Genomic DNA, 17,284 nt, shown 5'->3' on the forward strand with positions numbered 1-17,284 from the left:
CCCTTTCTGTTCTTTTGTGCCTTGATTTACAACTAAGGCATGTGACTTAGAGGGCTTTATTGTACCCATTTGAACCAATTTGTCCTGCTCCCTAGTGAGTTCTGTAGCAAAATCATCTAAAGAAGGCATTTTGAATGTGGTACCTAGGGCACATTTGGTAGCATAGAATGTAGAAACAAACACTGAATAGTTAGGACCAAGCTTAGAAAGAATACTCAAGATCAGTTGCTTATCATCTTTCTTAGTTCCACACTGTTCCAACTGCAATCTTATAGACTTAAGTTTAGTGAAGAAGTCTTGTATAGTATCAAAATTGGTTGGATTCAACCCTATGAGTTCATTCTCCAATTGATGACCTCTTAGTTCATCCTGCTTACCAAAGAGGTTTCCCAAAGTAGTCCATACTGCATTTGGTGTAGTAGCATATTCAATGTGAAAAAGAAGGTCAGGAGAGACTGACATGCACAATGTACCAAAAGCTTCATCACATTTATTAAACCATTTAATCTTTTTTGCAGCATCTTGAGGTTCAGTTTCAAGTCCCATAGTAACACGATGATATCCATGTCTTTTCAGATATATTATCATCTTAGATTTCCATTCAAAGTAATTATATGGTGTTAAAAGTGGAACTGTAGATGCATCCATGATAGCAGAAAAGAAGATTGCAAAGAGTCAAGAAGAGTGCAAGAAAGAAGACACAAGAGACACCCCCCCTTTCCACTAGTCTTTGAAATCACCCCCCCCAAATATTACAAGGTTGGCACTTTATAATTAGTGCATTTACAAGGCTTTTATCATATTACAATGTTTTCTAAGGCTTTAATGGCCAAAATAGAAAGTTTAAATACATATAAATTTAACACAAAATCTGAAAAAATTAGCCTTATAGTTGCTCAATGTATCTTAATACCTTTCCAACAATTATTCGTTTTTGTAAAATAGAGTTGTGAGAAGAAAGATATGATCTATAGAAGGGAAAAAAAACATGCAGCTGATTCAACCTGCAATATCTAACAAAGAAAGGTAGAATATTTCAATAAGACCCGCAATTATGAAGAGTGCTCATTTCCAGCTTTCCGTCAAGTACTCATTTGCAAAAAACTGACACCCGAGGCAAAAGTTATGCAACTTTTAAGAAAGGTTGCTGAATTTTCCTGATAGAAAAACGGCTTAAGCCTTGTTGAAACTCGATTTCTGCAAAAATTATTAATTTTCTAGAAAAACCCTCCAAAACCCAGAAGTCTTTCGATGCTGGGAACAAAACCCAGAAATCTTTTTTTCTGAAAATGAACGGATGTTAGAACACTAGGGCCGAAATGAAAACAGCTCTAGTAAAATATTTCACTCTGATTTTTTTTACTGTGTTCTCCAAACTCTGAATTTGGTGAAATAAAAGTCACTTATGATTTTCACAAGCCTTCTGGACACTCTAGAAATGCTAAAGAAGCCTCCAATATTACCAAAAATGCTGCAATCACCCAGATCTCAAAGAACACATATATAAAACCAGATTTAACTAGAAGCTTATTTTACTTTAAACTGTTCTGATTCTCCAGATCACACGAAAATGCAGTAGAAGAGCATACTTGGTTTTTAAGAAAAATATTAGTTATCTAACAATCTCAAATCTCTCAAATAAATCAGAAAAACAATGAGCTATACCAAACAACACGGCTCTAATACCATGTTAAATTCTGTGAGAAGCAAGAATCGAGCCAGGATCTGATGTCAGTCATAGATCACATGCAACTCCAAGCAACGGATGATCGAAGATCAAAATAGCTGAATGAAGATAAATCTGATATGAGAGAAAAATAGAGATAAAGAAGAGAATTTAGAGAAGACTCTCACCGAGCTATCACTTAACTAGTGAAGGTGAGAGTATATTGCTTATTATATAGAAAAATAATAGCATATACAACCAAGAGGTACATTAACTCCCACCTCCATAAAAGGTGGGAGGTTTTACCTACTTGGTAAATGTCAAAACATGTGGCATAACCTCCTTACATGAAAACAAAAAAGGAGTTATAAGAGGTGGCATATAAGGCCAAAAGAGGGTGAGAAACCCAACTACCCCATAACCCACTTAGGAAATGACAAAATAGTGGTTATGAGAGGTGGCACAACAAGCCAAAAAAGGGTGTGTAGCTCAACTACCCATGTGAGGTGGAGAGTTACACATGTAGCTAATGTATTCCGCCACGTGTCCTCATATTAACCACACCTAATAACCTAAGCAAGCTTAATAATATATGTGTAGGAAAAATAAATACCCCCTAACATAAGGAAAATAAAAAAACCTACACTAACAGGAACACCTAGTGAAGTGGAGAGGAAGACCATTAGAAGACTCATGGTGAATCTCACAAACAAATATAAAAGACCTTTGACTTTCTCCAAAACCAGCAAAGTGCAAGACTCGCTCCTCAAATAACCCTGGTTGTTTGATGTAGGATCATCTCAAAAAATCATACTAAATCGCATCGGATTGTATCACTTTGGATTGTGGAAGAGAACAAAAAATCAACAACACCACATACATACACAACTTTCTTTCACAGAGCAACTACTGTGGCAACAATCCAAACAGATAAAGCAGATGTTGAATAATAGAGTTGGAAGCATTACTAGAAATCAAAAACACATGGAACACCTATGAAGTGGAGAGGAAGACCATTAGAAGACTCATCGAAATCTCACAAACAAATATGAAGCACCTTTGACTTTCTCCAAAACCAACAAAGTGCGAGACTCGCTTCTCAAACAATCTTGGTTGTCTAATGTATGATCATCTCAAAAAATCATACTAAATTGTCTCGCATTGTATCACTTTGAATTGTGGAAGAGAAAAAAACATCAACAACACCACATACACAATACATTCAAATTTCAAGATGATTGGATTAGTTTTCAAAAAGATATTGCTACTAGAAGATCGCATTATAGAACAAACAAACATAATTCACCAAGTGAAACATGCAGAGCATTTACATATTGTGTAATATCTAGCACAAACACATCCCACAATAGGTTGGAACCAGAGCAATATTCAAGTGGGCTCACAACTTAATTCATTAATTCTTGAAGTTTCTTCATCAAGATTAAGCCGACCTACATGTTCCATAAGGCATCCAATGTTGGGTCACCTTGTGGTTAACATGGATCATTGCTAAGGCTTAAAGCAAATATTTAAACATCTCACATTCTTGAGAAAATAGTTTGAGATATAAATGTTAATTAGAAGTTAAGAATTCAAAAGTTGCTTAGGAAGTAAGCGACTCGATGTTAGGAATTAAGTCTTCTCTAAGTTTCATATTTGAATATAATTATAATAAGCTTATAATGACCTATGAGACAATTTGTAATCTACATGTAGCAAGCTAATAAGTACTTCATAATCATTTTATTATTTGAATCAATAAGAATCTCTATTATCATGATGATTGAACAATCTTATCTCTAGACCCTCCATCCATGATTACATCATCTATAGTTTATATCAAGAATTTTGACAACAATTTAAGAATTTTATTATTATCTATAATGACATTATAATTGTATATTTTATACTTTCTAATTGTCACCCTTGCAAAAGGTTTTACATAGATCTTTCATTCTTTATATAATTTGTAATTTGTCAGCTTTGTAAGAATAGAATACTCCATAAACTACTTATTTTATATATTATCAAATTATATGTTTAAAATTAAAATATCTACTCAAAGATGTAAAATCCATCTTCTCAACTTTTTTTTGCATATCCTCAAACCCAATTTTAATCCATTGTCTAAACAATAACGTTGTATAATCAAATGAGATGTTTTAAATTAAAATATTGTTCTCTCAAAGATGTAGAAATTCACCTTCTCATACATTGATCAAATTAAATACATGTACCAAATTGACCTTCTCATACATTGATCAAATTAAATACATGTACCATAAGATCATTGTATATAGCATTTTTCTTTTTTGATATTTCAAAATTGTATTTTTGATCATACAATCATGGTATATTTTACTATTCTCTTGACACTCAAGTAATTTGTGAATTTGTGATAATAATAAAACTCTTTGTACATCTTAATAACAATGAATCATGGAACGTGATTCAGAATGTCCCTACACAATTACATTCATAAACATAATCAATCATGTGCTAATAGACCAAAATTTACTTTATATTCGTCAGATATGCTTGTGGCTCATCCACACATGATAAATGGGTATCTATCTCATCGAAGGTGGCTGCTATTACAGGCCCCCATTGTAAAACCCCTCGAATACAGTCAGCACTACAAACATCTATTTTCTAATCATAAATACCTTTGAGTACATTTTTTAAAATTACGCAAGTGCATAATTACAACGTTGCCACATCCAATTGTAATCATTCAAGAAATTTGTAAATATTGTACAAGGTAAAAGTATCACTAAGATGTTATCAAACACATCTATTTTGAACATCAAAACTATCATCCAACCAACAAAACTACGATTTTTTCTGAGCAAAAGAGGATACAAAATATATTCACTATTAAATTATTAATTCCATTAATTAATATCGCTTCACGTCGATATTAAAAATATCCTCATCGCTTTAGTTAGCGTTTTAATATAAAAAATAAATTTTATAAAAAAAATTGTTTTTCAATCCGTCCTGCCATTGGAAACGGCAATCCGTCCTTGGGACGGCCGGGGGACGTGTTTGCCGTCCCCAGCCGTCTCGGGGCCAGTCAACGGTCTCTGACCACATCGTTGACTGTTTCCAAAAATTTTGCTTGATCGAGGACGGCTTGGAAACATTTCCAGCTGTTCTCCCGTACCCGAAACCATTTCCGTTTCCGAAATGTGTGCCTTTAGGGTGGATATGTGTTTCCGGGTAACACTGCAAAATGTTAGTTGGCTATGTGTAATTATAAAATCATTGAGATGGTTTTGTCAAAATTGTTTGTGGGGACCATGAAAATGAAACTTTCAAAGAAAATGTTCCTGATTGTCATTGACTCATTGCTATTTCCTTACCTTGTCAAGATACAAGAATCCGGAGTGATGTCTAAATTAAACAAGGTATTCAGATTTTTGGCTAATTATCTGTTATGAGCAACAATATGGCAGCATGTTCGTATAGGTATTATTATCTATTATTATCATTTCCCCGTGGATCTTGAAATACCAATATTCTTTCTTTGCATGCAAAGATCATAATGTCCTGCATTGTTAATTAAAGCCAGAGTAAATACCACCACAGACCCAGAAGCATTCATCTCACCAAATGGAAAAAAAATTAGATTAGAATGCAGGGTAGCTGTCCAATCAGCAATAAATTCTTCCCACCCAAACAAGAAACTTTGGAGTCTTTGAAGTGGTTGTCACGGGATCAACTCCCATAATATGTATTTCCTGTATCATGTTTGTGATGAGGTGGAATTTTTCATTGCTGCTTAAATTGTTAGCTTCCATATTCTAATCTGTGGTCCTCCGTATCTACATTGATTTGTATCAAAATCATAAATTGCTCTAAGGGACATGCTCTCTTCTATTGGGAGTTGGGAGTATACGGAAAACTAATTTCATCCAGGATTGTATTTATATTATTCAAAAACTTTTAGGGGTCTGATTAAAGCTTCTAGAACAACTAGCATTCATAGAGGTTTGGGATTCTGAGCTAGGCTCCTGGCTTATCTAGGAAGACAATTTTTAATCCATAGAACGTTCTATAAGAAATGCTTAGTTGCTTAAGTATTCTCCCCTCAACTACTATTTATGGTAGGTTTAAAGAAAAGTGCATCGGATTACCTGAGACCTTCCACTACCCATGGGAATGGGCATCCCACAATTTAGCATCTATTGTGAAATGCCTAGGAATCTGAACAAAAAACTATATAATTTTCTTTATTGAGGAGCATTAGCTCTAAAAATGGTGAATACTTCGTCCACATATCTATTTTATTAAGAAATGGGCCTGCAAATCAGACCAAATAGTATACTGTTCTAAAATCTGTTATTTTGTTACTGTGCAGATGCTAAGCAAGTGGTATCTTGTTCATCCTCTTCGACGTCTGAGAATTTGTAATTATTGTATACATCCAACAACATTTCTCTACAAGGCACAACTGCTCCCAACTTAATACATGCTAAGAAGGCACCAGATAGTTTTCTATGCAAGCTGTATACCTCATCAGGTGGAGGAGTTAAGCGATGTTTCAGCATAGTAGCCCCCAATTGTGAGACATTGGTTGCCATATTAGTGGACTTGAAGTCAAAGTCACCAGGTCTTGAGAAGGGAAGCCCAACAACAAAAGCTGCTTGTGTGTGTGCATCCAACAGGATCTCAGATTCCATCCCAGTGAGGAACCCCAATCTGCAAGACATTTTTAAAACAGTCTCCCTGTCCCGATTGGCACATGCAAGGACCTGCACATCCAAAAAGGATTTATGGAAAAATAGCAATGTATAATCAAACTTTACAACAAATAAGAAGACAGATATTTACCATTCTCAAATAGTTATCAACAAAGTCTTTTGAGTAGTCTTGTGCTGCACCAAAGTCAATCAAGTTGATGGTGTTTGTGCTTTCATCATACAGGAAATTGCTCCAGTTAGGGTCAGTCTGTCCAGCCAAATATAATGATAAATCAATGCAAGCTAAAACAGTAAAATTTTAATAGATAAGATCAATGATAGAAAGCATACATAGATTACCCAAGGACGCCAGGGCCCTTCATACTGAAGAAATAATTCATTAAAAATAACTAAATAAGACATGCCAGAGTACCATAAGGCTTTAAAAGTAGGAAGTTCCCGAGAGATCGGAATGATAATTGCTACAGATCAAACCCAAAAGTTCAATACAACATGATAAACCAAACGACACTCCAGTGCACAAGATACATTTTGAGACAATCATTAATTTTTAAAAATCATACCAATCAATATCTGTGGGTTCAACAAATAAGAAAAACAATACCTACTCCTTCAATTAGGATTAGGAAGAGAAGACCTTGTAAACCTGTCAAAAATAGGCGTTATGGGATAATCAACAGCTTCTATACTAATAATATTTCTGTCTGTACACATTTAATGCAATTATCAGAGCCATTTCCTAAATGCAAATTTAATTTTAAATGATTCTTTTGTAGCAGTTCCTTCCCTTCAAGATGTAATATCAAACAAATTGGTTCTTGCCCTTCAATGGTTTCAAAAAGATATCTCTAAAAATTGTTTCCTCAGAAATCCCCACCTTAATGATACAAAACAGAGAACTCGCTGATATATGTTATTAAAGTCCTCAAAAATAAGTTCACCTTCATTTTCATCTCATTAATCCTCTCTTTTAAGTGTTGTTGTCAAGGTGTGTCATAATCAACACGGGGACTTTCTTCAAGGGTGAGATTCTGAATACGGTGTAGAAATTACACAAGTAGTTTATAGGTATCAGAATATATTTATTCAAACATATATGAGTATTTACTATTTATACAAACGATATAGATTGTTTCACATCCTATATTCTAGGATGTAATCCCACTTCTTTCTCCACCAATTTCTATTCTATGCAAGTGGATTCAAGATTCAACAAACACATTCAGGCTAGACCTATTTCCTTAAGTTGTATTTCTATTTTCCAACATAAGGAATATTGATGGTGCTAAAACTTAAAAACACTCTCATTATAAAGAAGGTAAGCTTCTGCACTGAAGGCTTCATTGCTAGGAAAGCCTCTTTCGACCATGTTTGCTCCCTCATCATCAATTCATCCTCTAAATAATGCACTCCATATTAATTCCTCGCCAATGTAAGTCAACTGTCTGTTTTCTACTTACACAATGGGTCTCTTTCTCATGTTTACTCCTTAATCATCTTCTCATTACTTTTTGCTTTGCTTGATCTCTGTGTTCCTGTTCCCTCTCCCTTTACGTTATGCTCACCTCTCAGACTTTTCAATGTTTTGCTAATCTCACAGAGTCAAAAGTACGCTTGCCTCTTCAAGGTTAAAGAGCCTTGTAGCAAATTCACGTAAAATGAAGGGTCTATTAAGTCCCTACATACATGAATTTCGCCTGATCAGTGGATAGCTTCATTTTCTCTGAAAGTTCGTAAGCCCAATCATACCTCTTGTTTTCCATCCATCATTTAAAATAACGTACCAACCAAATAAATCTTGGAACATCTTTGCTGTGCAATCAATTTGTAGTATTAAAAATGAGAAAGCAGTCCCAAGTCCCTTAACTCCATCTGTCAGCAGGGAGTCTATTTATATTTATGAACTTCAGCAATATGAAGATCATGGATGATGGATGTATTTTGGCAAAATGGTGTGATGTTTCCAATCATCATGAAGTGGAATATTATGTCATGTCCCCTCTTCCTTAGGGCCGACACTAGCACTATTTGCTAAAAAGTGTTTTCTAACACTACCTATGTATATACAAATATTTATTGATAAATATTAAAAGACAAAATATATAATATTAAATCAAATTTTAAAATTCAAATCCTGGCACAGGAATTTGGGCCCATGCACCCTATCTATGGCACATACTTATGTCTATCAGTGATTGGGCAAGACATCTAGAAATTTGATATGTTTTGGAATTTAATTCCTAAGTTTGGACCTGCCAGGACACAAACCCTAGCAGCCATCACATGTTGGGATGAAACCCCTAACCTTGCTCCCTCTCAAGTTCACTTTGTTCTGATCCGAATTCATTTGTTTACCAACATAGGACTGTTTCAGGAGCTGTCTGTTGTTCATGCAGTTTGGAAAGACCTACAAATCAATTCAGGCCACACAGCACCAATTCTGTCGAATCTGAAGACATCTTCCATCTGCGACAAACCCATGAACATTAGTATAACAAGCTTTGCCTAGTGTGAAGGCCAGGTTTTTCTCTGAATTTGTGTGTGCTCTCTGGGAGTGGTGAATAGCAAGGAACAACTAGACACTTCATGCAACCAGTTGGAGGTGATAGTCAAGATCAACAACCAGCAGGATCTAGGATATCAAGGCCAGCAATTAGTAGTACCAGGGGCAATATAAGCGACTCCACACTTATATCTACATCAAAATTCATACAGACTAGGAATCTCTAATGTATGTAATCAAGCTACAAGTGGAGGCACTCACTCATTAGAGTTAAATATTGTTTGGGGAGGCATTTTTTATTGGGGTTATGGTACATGCAGCAGGGGCACCAGGGTCATTTCATAGTAAACCGTACCAAGGGCAGGGTGTTAGGAATTGATAGGTAAAGAAAATAAGAAAAACAACAATTATAATGCAGATTTAAAAGTGCAGAAATAAAAATAATAAGAATTTACACCACACAAATTTACGTGGTTCACCCAATATGGGTTACGTCCATGGAGAAACCGGCCATCCACTTTTCTTATTGTCCACCAACAAATTACAGACTTGCAGCAATTATAAATTGCTGTATTGCAAAAACCAATCTTGAGGCAATATGTCATGTCCCCTAATAAGTAATTGTCGAATGCATAAAAATATTAATTACTTTATATAAAGTTCCCATTCACTTATATAAATAATTAATATTCACTACTATTACTATTAGTTAACTATCACTAACTATTACGGGAATTCTTAACTATTACGGGAATTCTCAAAGCAATTGTTGTTTCTTAAGGATGGGCACCCGAGAGGAGGGGCATGGAAAAATATATACAAGCAAGTCTGAAGTAAAGATTGATATTCGGTGGGATATCAAGCATTAAACAAAAGAATTCCTTTCGCCAACTTAACTGGCCTATTGGAAGCAGAGATCGCGAAGTAATGCACAGCGGGAGTATTGGCTAACGTCGTGGTTAAGAGCACTCTAACGCATCAACCAATCAATCTGGAGATTGATAGAAAGGCACGCCATTAATCATCGCGGAGATTACCCGAAGGCACAGAAATATACGCTCGCATCAGAAGAACCTGATATCGGGTGCAGTCAACACGAACACTAGTTCGCGTACGTGAGACAGAGGCGCATCGATTGGGGAATTTCCGTCTGCATACACGAGGCTCGGAGGAGTGACAGACCGACACGAAGGGTTTAATCTATTCCAGCCGTGGTGGAGTTGGTAACTATCAAGAGAGCCAACGCGAAACCCGATATCGGGTATCATTTCGAGATCCTTGCAATCACAGGGAATCACATCGTGGAAGAATGGAACGGAAGCAATAATGTCATGTTGCGTCTGAAGAGGATTCTAATTTGAAGGTATCGCTCAATACACATTCAGAAGGCCCGTGGACTGGAAGTGACAATATATAACCCAAGAGGCTGCCTGACATGCTTACGGCGAAATCCAGTTCAACAACTGATAACCAACAGCCCGAGAGGGGGGGCATCTACAATTATACTATGGCTACCAGGTGCACTATTTTGTATTCCTCCTAAAATAATGAATATTTATTTTGTCAATAAATGAAGTACCAACTAAAGGGATTGAAATTGAGTTATCTAATTAGACAAACATCACTGTTTGAACATGGTTCATTACTCTGTCTGATGAACTGAACATATATCCAATAGATAATTTAAGGGAATTTTATAGTGGTATCAGAGCTTTGAATCCTGCCAGCCTGTAGGGTATTTTCAGGAAAACTTCATGCATAGTTGAGTATGCACCAGGGAAATTATAATTTCCGAAGTACTAGGGCTCGTCAAAACAAATTTCCAAACTCTCCTTTAGCACAGAGTAGTTCATCTATTCCGTTTGAAATTGAGGATAGCCACACAGAAATTGACGAAGAATTTATCTTTGAAACCAACATGGGAGACCCAGATAACAATAGGGATTTATTGGCTGCACTAATCAGAAGTCAGCAAGATATGCAAGATAACGTTAACAGAATGACCAACTTGATGACCCAGTTTATGGCCAATAATATAAATCAGCACCAAAATAATGGAAGGCAAAATAATCAACATCAAAATAATGGGGGAAACAATGGGGGTAGAGATGAACAGTCAGTCAACAATCAGCCAGAAAGAACAGGAACAGCTAGACCATTTATGCCCACATTTACTGCTAGAAACCAACCACCTGAGCATGAACCTACAATAAGAGAACTATAGGAAGAAATACATCAGGATTGGTTAGGTTCAGGAGAAGAATTCAGGTCAACAATGACATTTAGAGAATATTTATAAGTCAGAATGAAACATAGGCCAAGAGGACAGCGAGGAAACAACAGTGAATTGCAAAGGAAAATTGGAAAAATGTCCATTCCTTATTTTGATGGTTCAAGTAAGACAACTACTCACGCTTGCGTGCAAAAATTAGACACATACTTCTAGTTAAACCCTATGATGGAAGAGGAGGCAATTAAATATGTTGTGTTACATCTTGACGGTGTGGCACATGAGTGGTGGCATCATGGACAAATAACCTTGGGTCATAACTTGATAGGTACTTATGTTGAGTTCACTAAGAAACTTATTGATAGGTTTGATTCTAAAGATCCTGAATTACATCTTAAGGATTTGACTCTGCTTAAGCAAACTAGAATTGTTGAACAATATATTTCCGAATTTGAAAAATTGGTTGTCTTAGTTATTGAAATTTCAGAAAGACATAAGATTGTAATATTTATAGATGGATTATCTGATTCCCTCAAGGGTTGGGTTAAGTCCTTAAACCCTCTAACCTTACAAACTGCTGTCAAAAGAGCAAGAGAATTAGAACCATCCTCAAAAGGAAAAAATTTTAATAAAGGACCACCTCCTAAACCAGAAAAAGACAAACAACCCTTCAACAAAGATAATTTCCCTAAAAACAGGTTAGATAAGGAGGAGCGAGAAGAACTCAGAAGAAAAAAACTATGTTTCAGTTGTAGAGAAACATGGCAGCCTAGACATAGATGTTTAGGGAAGGGGAAAATTCATTATATTGAGGTTATGCCTGATAGTGAGGATGAAGAGAATGTTGATCCTAACATAGAACGAGTATCACAGAACTCAGAGTCAGAAACTGGTACTAAACAAGGAGAAGGAGTAATAGCATCTATGACAGGAACTCCCCATTATAATATATTCAGAGTTAGAGGAGTTTTGAATGGACAGCGTGTGATTGTTATGTTGGATAGTGGCTCAACACATAATTTTATAGATGCAGCACTTGTGGAAAGACGTGGCTTGCAGACTGAAAAACATGAGGAATTTGATGTCAGAGTAGCAAGAGGGACTAATTTATCTAGCACTGATAAAGTTCCTAAATTGAATATTACTCTTGGCAACTACACTGTTACTGATAATTTTTATGTGATTGATTTGGCTGATACTAATGTTGTTTTGGGCATACAGTGGATGGAGACATTAGAAGAATATACACAGAGTTTTAAAAGAATGGAATTCTCCTTTAAAATTGATGATAGAAGGTAGTTCTTCGTGGTATGTCTAACAGTGGTCCCAGGATCGTCAGTGCTAAAAGAATGGAGGCTATTTTTGTTGATTGTAATTAGGGAAATGGCCGATTCCAATTGCCTTGGGCAACATTGGAATCCGCCCAAGGGGGCCAGCCCCTTTCTCCAACGTGTAGGGTTGGGCCCTATACCTCACGGCACTCCATTAAACCCCACGCTACATAATAAAACCTCACGCCACATTCTAACGTGCTCCACAAATAGGACCAACCCTATCCTATTAAGGCATTTCGGATTAAAGAGTTTCAAATAAATTAAAAGTTATTTATATTAGGCCGACATAAAAGGATCTTACATCACATACATATAAGACACATTCACCTCATTCATAATACAATTAACATACATCCTTCAAACGAAATACATATCTGCTAATGATGCGAAGTATACATCTGATGAATGTGAAAGTTGGTGAAGGAGCAATATTACAGCAAATCACATCTGCTATACCAGCGAATTACATCTGCCATTAAAGGTGCGAAATTCATCCATGAGGAGAGCAAACTGAGGGCTAAGGATTGCAGTCCAACAAAGTGCAAACTTCATGTGCAATATCATGCAGACCTTGTTACATGGTAGCTTATTCAAGATAAGATCTCCCTAACCTTCCTTGTTCTGTTATTTATCTACATGCTTCATGTCTAACTTATATTAAATGCTATAAGTTATCGGGTTAGGCTAGCCGATACATACTTGCTATCGGATGCATAAACATTGGCACCGATTCACATCTGTTATCGGGCTTAATTATATTGAGCATATTTGTTATCGGGTTTAATGAATACACCGCTTCATTTGGCATTAACATTGGTTAACAAATGCACCGGTTGGAATATATTCATCGTGCACTTTGAATCATCGGTGTTTGTATGAACCGATTCATTAAATTAATCAGTCATTATATTATGATATTACAATATGCTATCGGGGGTTTTTGAACCGATAATCAGCATTGTGTTAATGGTATAATTGTAAAGGCACCGATCAATGGGTGCATTGATCGGTCATGCCTAAAAGGCATGACCGGTCAATACACCAATTGACCGGTTACCTAAATAATATATATGCCAATTGAATTCATTTGGAGAAGACATAGAAAATATTAAAATGATCTCTCTCCTTCAGACCTGCAGATAAAATCAGATTTATTAGACATTGACATAATTCCTCATATCCATATATAGCATTCATAGTTCATAACTTGTTCTTTAATTAAAATTGAAATAACTTTACATGGTATCAGAGTCAAGGTAATTGAACCTAAGGCTATTCAATTTTGATAAAATTCAAGGACTAAGTTACAAACTACATCACATTTCCATAATGGCCAACGCTATCAGATTCGAAGATAGACTCGGAGGTAGCGAAGATTTTTCAGCTTGGAAGTTTAGAATCAAAATGATTTTAAGAGAAAACAAAGTTGATTCATATGTCCAAACTGAAAGTGCACAACCAGAAGATGAAACCGAGAAATCCACATGGATCGAGGGAAATGATAAGGCTATTAAAATAATAGTGGATGGGGTAAGAAATAATATAATGCCCATCATTAGAAAGCAGGAGACGGCTTATAAAATGTTCAAGGCACTTGAAAGGACATTTGAGATATCAAATGCAAGTCGTACTCTAGCACTAAAACGAGAAATAAATCATATCACCATGAACAAAGGGGAGACAATCAACGCCTACTTCATGCGGATATCAGTTCTAAAAGATGAACTTGCAACTCTGGACTACGAGATCCGAGGCAAAGCACTAACACTCATTGCTTTAGATGGGTTGCCTAGTGGATGGAGCACATTCGTCCAAGGCATCAGTGCAAGGTCCAAATATCCTAAGTTTGAAAGACTAAGAGATGACTGTCTACAAGAAGAATCCCGATTGAACAAGGTAGGAATAAAACAGAAGAATATAGATGAAGACTTGCAAGTCCTAAATACAAACATCAATAAGAAGTACAAAAAGAAGCAATTCAGGAAAAGAAAAGCTAAACAAGGCAAGAACACTTCTAAGAAAGACCTATCACATGTTCAATGTTATAGGTGTGACAAATTCGGACACTATGTTGCAAATTGTCCAGAGAAAGGGAAGCAAGCCACATTCGCAAAAGTGAGGAAATCTAGAAAAGAAAATGACTCCGAGAACTATGCCCTCTACTTAGCACTTACAAGCCATACTTCAAACAAATCTAACTCATGGGTGATCGACAATGGTTCATCCAGACACATCACCGGCTTTAGAGAAATACTAGACTCCATGATAGAGAAAGATGATGAGGAAGTAACCATCGGAGACGATTCTTCACATCCAGTCAGAGGAATTGGAACCTGCACCATCAAACTGAAGACAGGCGTGTCACTACGACTTGAAGAAGTACTATATGTTCCAGGCATCAAAAGAGATCTCATCTCCATATCAGCACTAGAAGATCAAGGATACAAAGTGACCTTCATGGAAAACAAGGTGTTGGCTTGGCCAAAGAGATCCTCCATCAAAGACGCTAAGGTCATTGGTCGAAGACAAGGCTATTTGTATGAGCTATGTACAGAGCCCAATCTAGCATTGATCCATGAAGCAACTAATGCAAATGAAGTATGGCACAGGAGATTAGGCCATCTGAATTATAGAGCTTTGTCAACTATGGGAAACCTTGTCACAGGTCTACCTAAGTTGAAGCAATATCATTCAGAGGCATGCAAAGGGTGTGCCTTAGGTAAAAATACCAAAAATGCATTTCAAAATAGTACTAGGAAAACTAGCAAAGTTTTGGAGTTAATTCATTCTGATGTATGTGGACCTATGTCCGTACCCTCGCTAGGGGGATTTTTGTACTATGTAATTTTTGTTGATGACTACTCTAGAAAGACGTGGATCTACTTTCTGAAATGTAAAGAATCAAAAGAGATCCTAAGTAGGTTCAAAGAGTTTAAAACATTAACAGAAAATCTCTCTGAAAACAAAATTAAAACCTTAAGAACTGACAATGGGGGGGAATACACATCAGGACTATTTAAAGACTTTTGTAGAAATTCTGGGATTAAGAGGGAGTTAACAATACTTTATAATCCACAACAAAATGGAGTAGCTGAAAGGAAAAATAGGACCATAGTAGAAGCTGCCAAAGCCATGATACTAGATCAAAATCTAAACTTGAACCTTTGGGCAGAAGCAACTAACACTGCTATGTACATACAAAATAGATGTCCTCATTCACACCTTGAAGATAAAACTCCTGACGAAGTCTTTACCAAGACAAAACTAGATATCAGCCATCTTAGGATATTTGGGTGTCCGGTCTATATTCATGTACCTAAAGAGAAAAGACTAAAACTAGAACCCTCTGGAAAAAGGGGAATACTTGTAGGATACAGTGAAACTTCTAAAGCCTACAGAATCTATGTACAAGGGCAGAGAAATATTGAACTCAATAGGGATGTAATCTTCGAAGAAGATTTAGCCTTCAAAAGGGCCCAAAATACAATAGAACCTGAAATTCATAATCCTACTCCTAACCTAGAAGAAGAACCTACTCCTGAGCTTCAGAGGGAGTATCTTGAGGAAGCTATAAGTGAAACACAAGACCCACCTATAGATAATCGCAAGAAAAGACCACTATGGGCCACCAAAACTATAGCAGAAGCTCAGAAGTTCGCTGCTCCTTCAGGAACCTTCAGGGAAAGCAAGAGGCCTAATAAATTCATCAACTATGTTGCACTTATGAATGATCTCTCTAAAGCTGAACCTAACAATGTTTCAGATGCACTCAAACATCAAGTATGGATAGATGCCATGACTAAAGAATATCAATCCATTATGAAGAATGATGTTTGGGAGATTGTTCCTAGGCCAACCAAGAAGTCTGTCGTGTCTTCTAAATGGTTGTTTAAAATCAAGCATGCTGCAGATGGCAGTATTGAAAAACACAAGGCCAGATTTGTAGCTAGAGGGTTCTCATAGAAGGAAGGAATAGATTATGAAGAAACATTTGCACCTGTTGCCAGGTACAGATTAGTAAGAGCTGTCCTAGCCATTGCAGCAGCAAAGGGGTGGAAGGTACATCAGATGGATGTTAAGACAGCATTCCTAAATGGCGAGATCGTGGAAGAAGTCTACTTAGAGCAACCTGAAGGGTTTAAAATTCATGATGCAAAGTCTCATGTGTGTATACTCAAGAAAGCTCTTTATGGGCTCAAACAGGCTCCCAGAGTTTGGTATGAAAGAATTGACACCTATCTCTCAAAGCTGGGTTTCTCTAAGAATGATGCAGATCCTAATCTCTACCTCAAAAGAAATAAAGGTGATATGTTAATATTAATTTTATATGTTGATGACTTATTAATTACAGGAGATGATCATCTAATAGATCAATGCAAGAAAGATCTATCCACAGAATTTGATATGAAAGACTTGGGGCTTCTTCATTACTTCCTAGGATTGGAAGTATGGCAGAATTCTGATAATATTGTACTGAACCAAGGGAAGTACACCTTGGACATATTGACAAGATTTGGAATGCTAAACTGCAGACCCATGACCTCTCCTATGGAAACCAACTTCCATAAACTTAAAGAAGCAGCAGCAAAATCAAGACCTACTGACCCCACTCAATACAGGCAGATGATTGGGTCCTGTTGACGTGTATTTTGTACACCATCATACACAGAATAAAATACCCAAAGGCATCTTATCCTCTCTTGAGAAAATAGTCTCTAACTGCTGAAGATTCGTGTAAAGGATCAGTTAGGTAGACTCCAAGGTTCTTTGATGTAGGGTCTCTACGTGTGGACAAGCTCCAGTGGTATGATGTGATTTGCTGGAATCACAAGGGGACTTACATTG

The 17,284-nt window shown here is 36.5% G+C and overlaps 1 protein-coding gene across 1 annotated transcript in view; it reads right to left on the reverse strand.

The window, feature by feature from the left end:
* Positions 1-5,876: 5,876 nt before the first annotated feature.
* Positions 5,877-17,284, reverse strand: part of LOC131033138 (protein ABC transporter 1, mitochondrial) — a 200,741-nt gene continuing 189,333 nt past the window's right edge. Inside the window, exons 7-8 of the mRNA XM_057964270.2 lie at positions 6,503-6,619; positions 5,877-6,423 (exon numbers count right to left, since the gene is read on the reverse strand). Coding sequence (XP_057820253.2) covers positions 6,019-6,423; positions 6,503-6,619 — 522 coding nt within the window. The 3' untranslated portion in view covers positions 5,877-6,018. The remainder of the gene's footprint in view (positions 6,424-6,502; positions 6,620-17,284) is intronic.

Source organism: Cryptomeria japonica, chromosome 4 (genome assembly GCF_030272615.1).
Source record: "Cryptomeria japonica chromosome 4, Sugi_1.0, whole genome shotgun sequence".
Classification (NCBI taxonomy): Eukaryota; Viridiplantae; Streptophyta; class Pinopsida; order Cupressales; family Cupressaceae; genus Cryptomeria; species Cryptomeria japonica.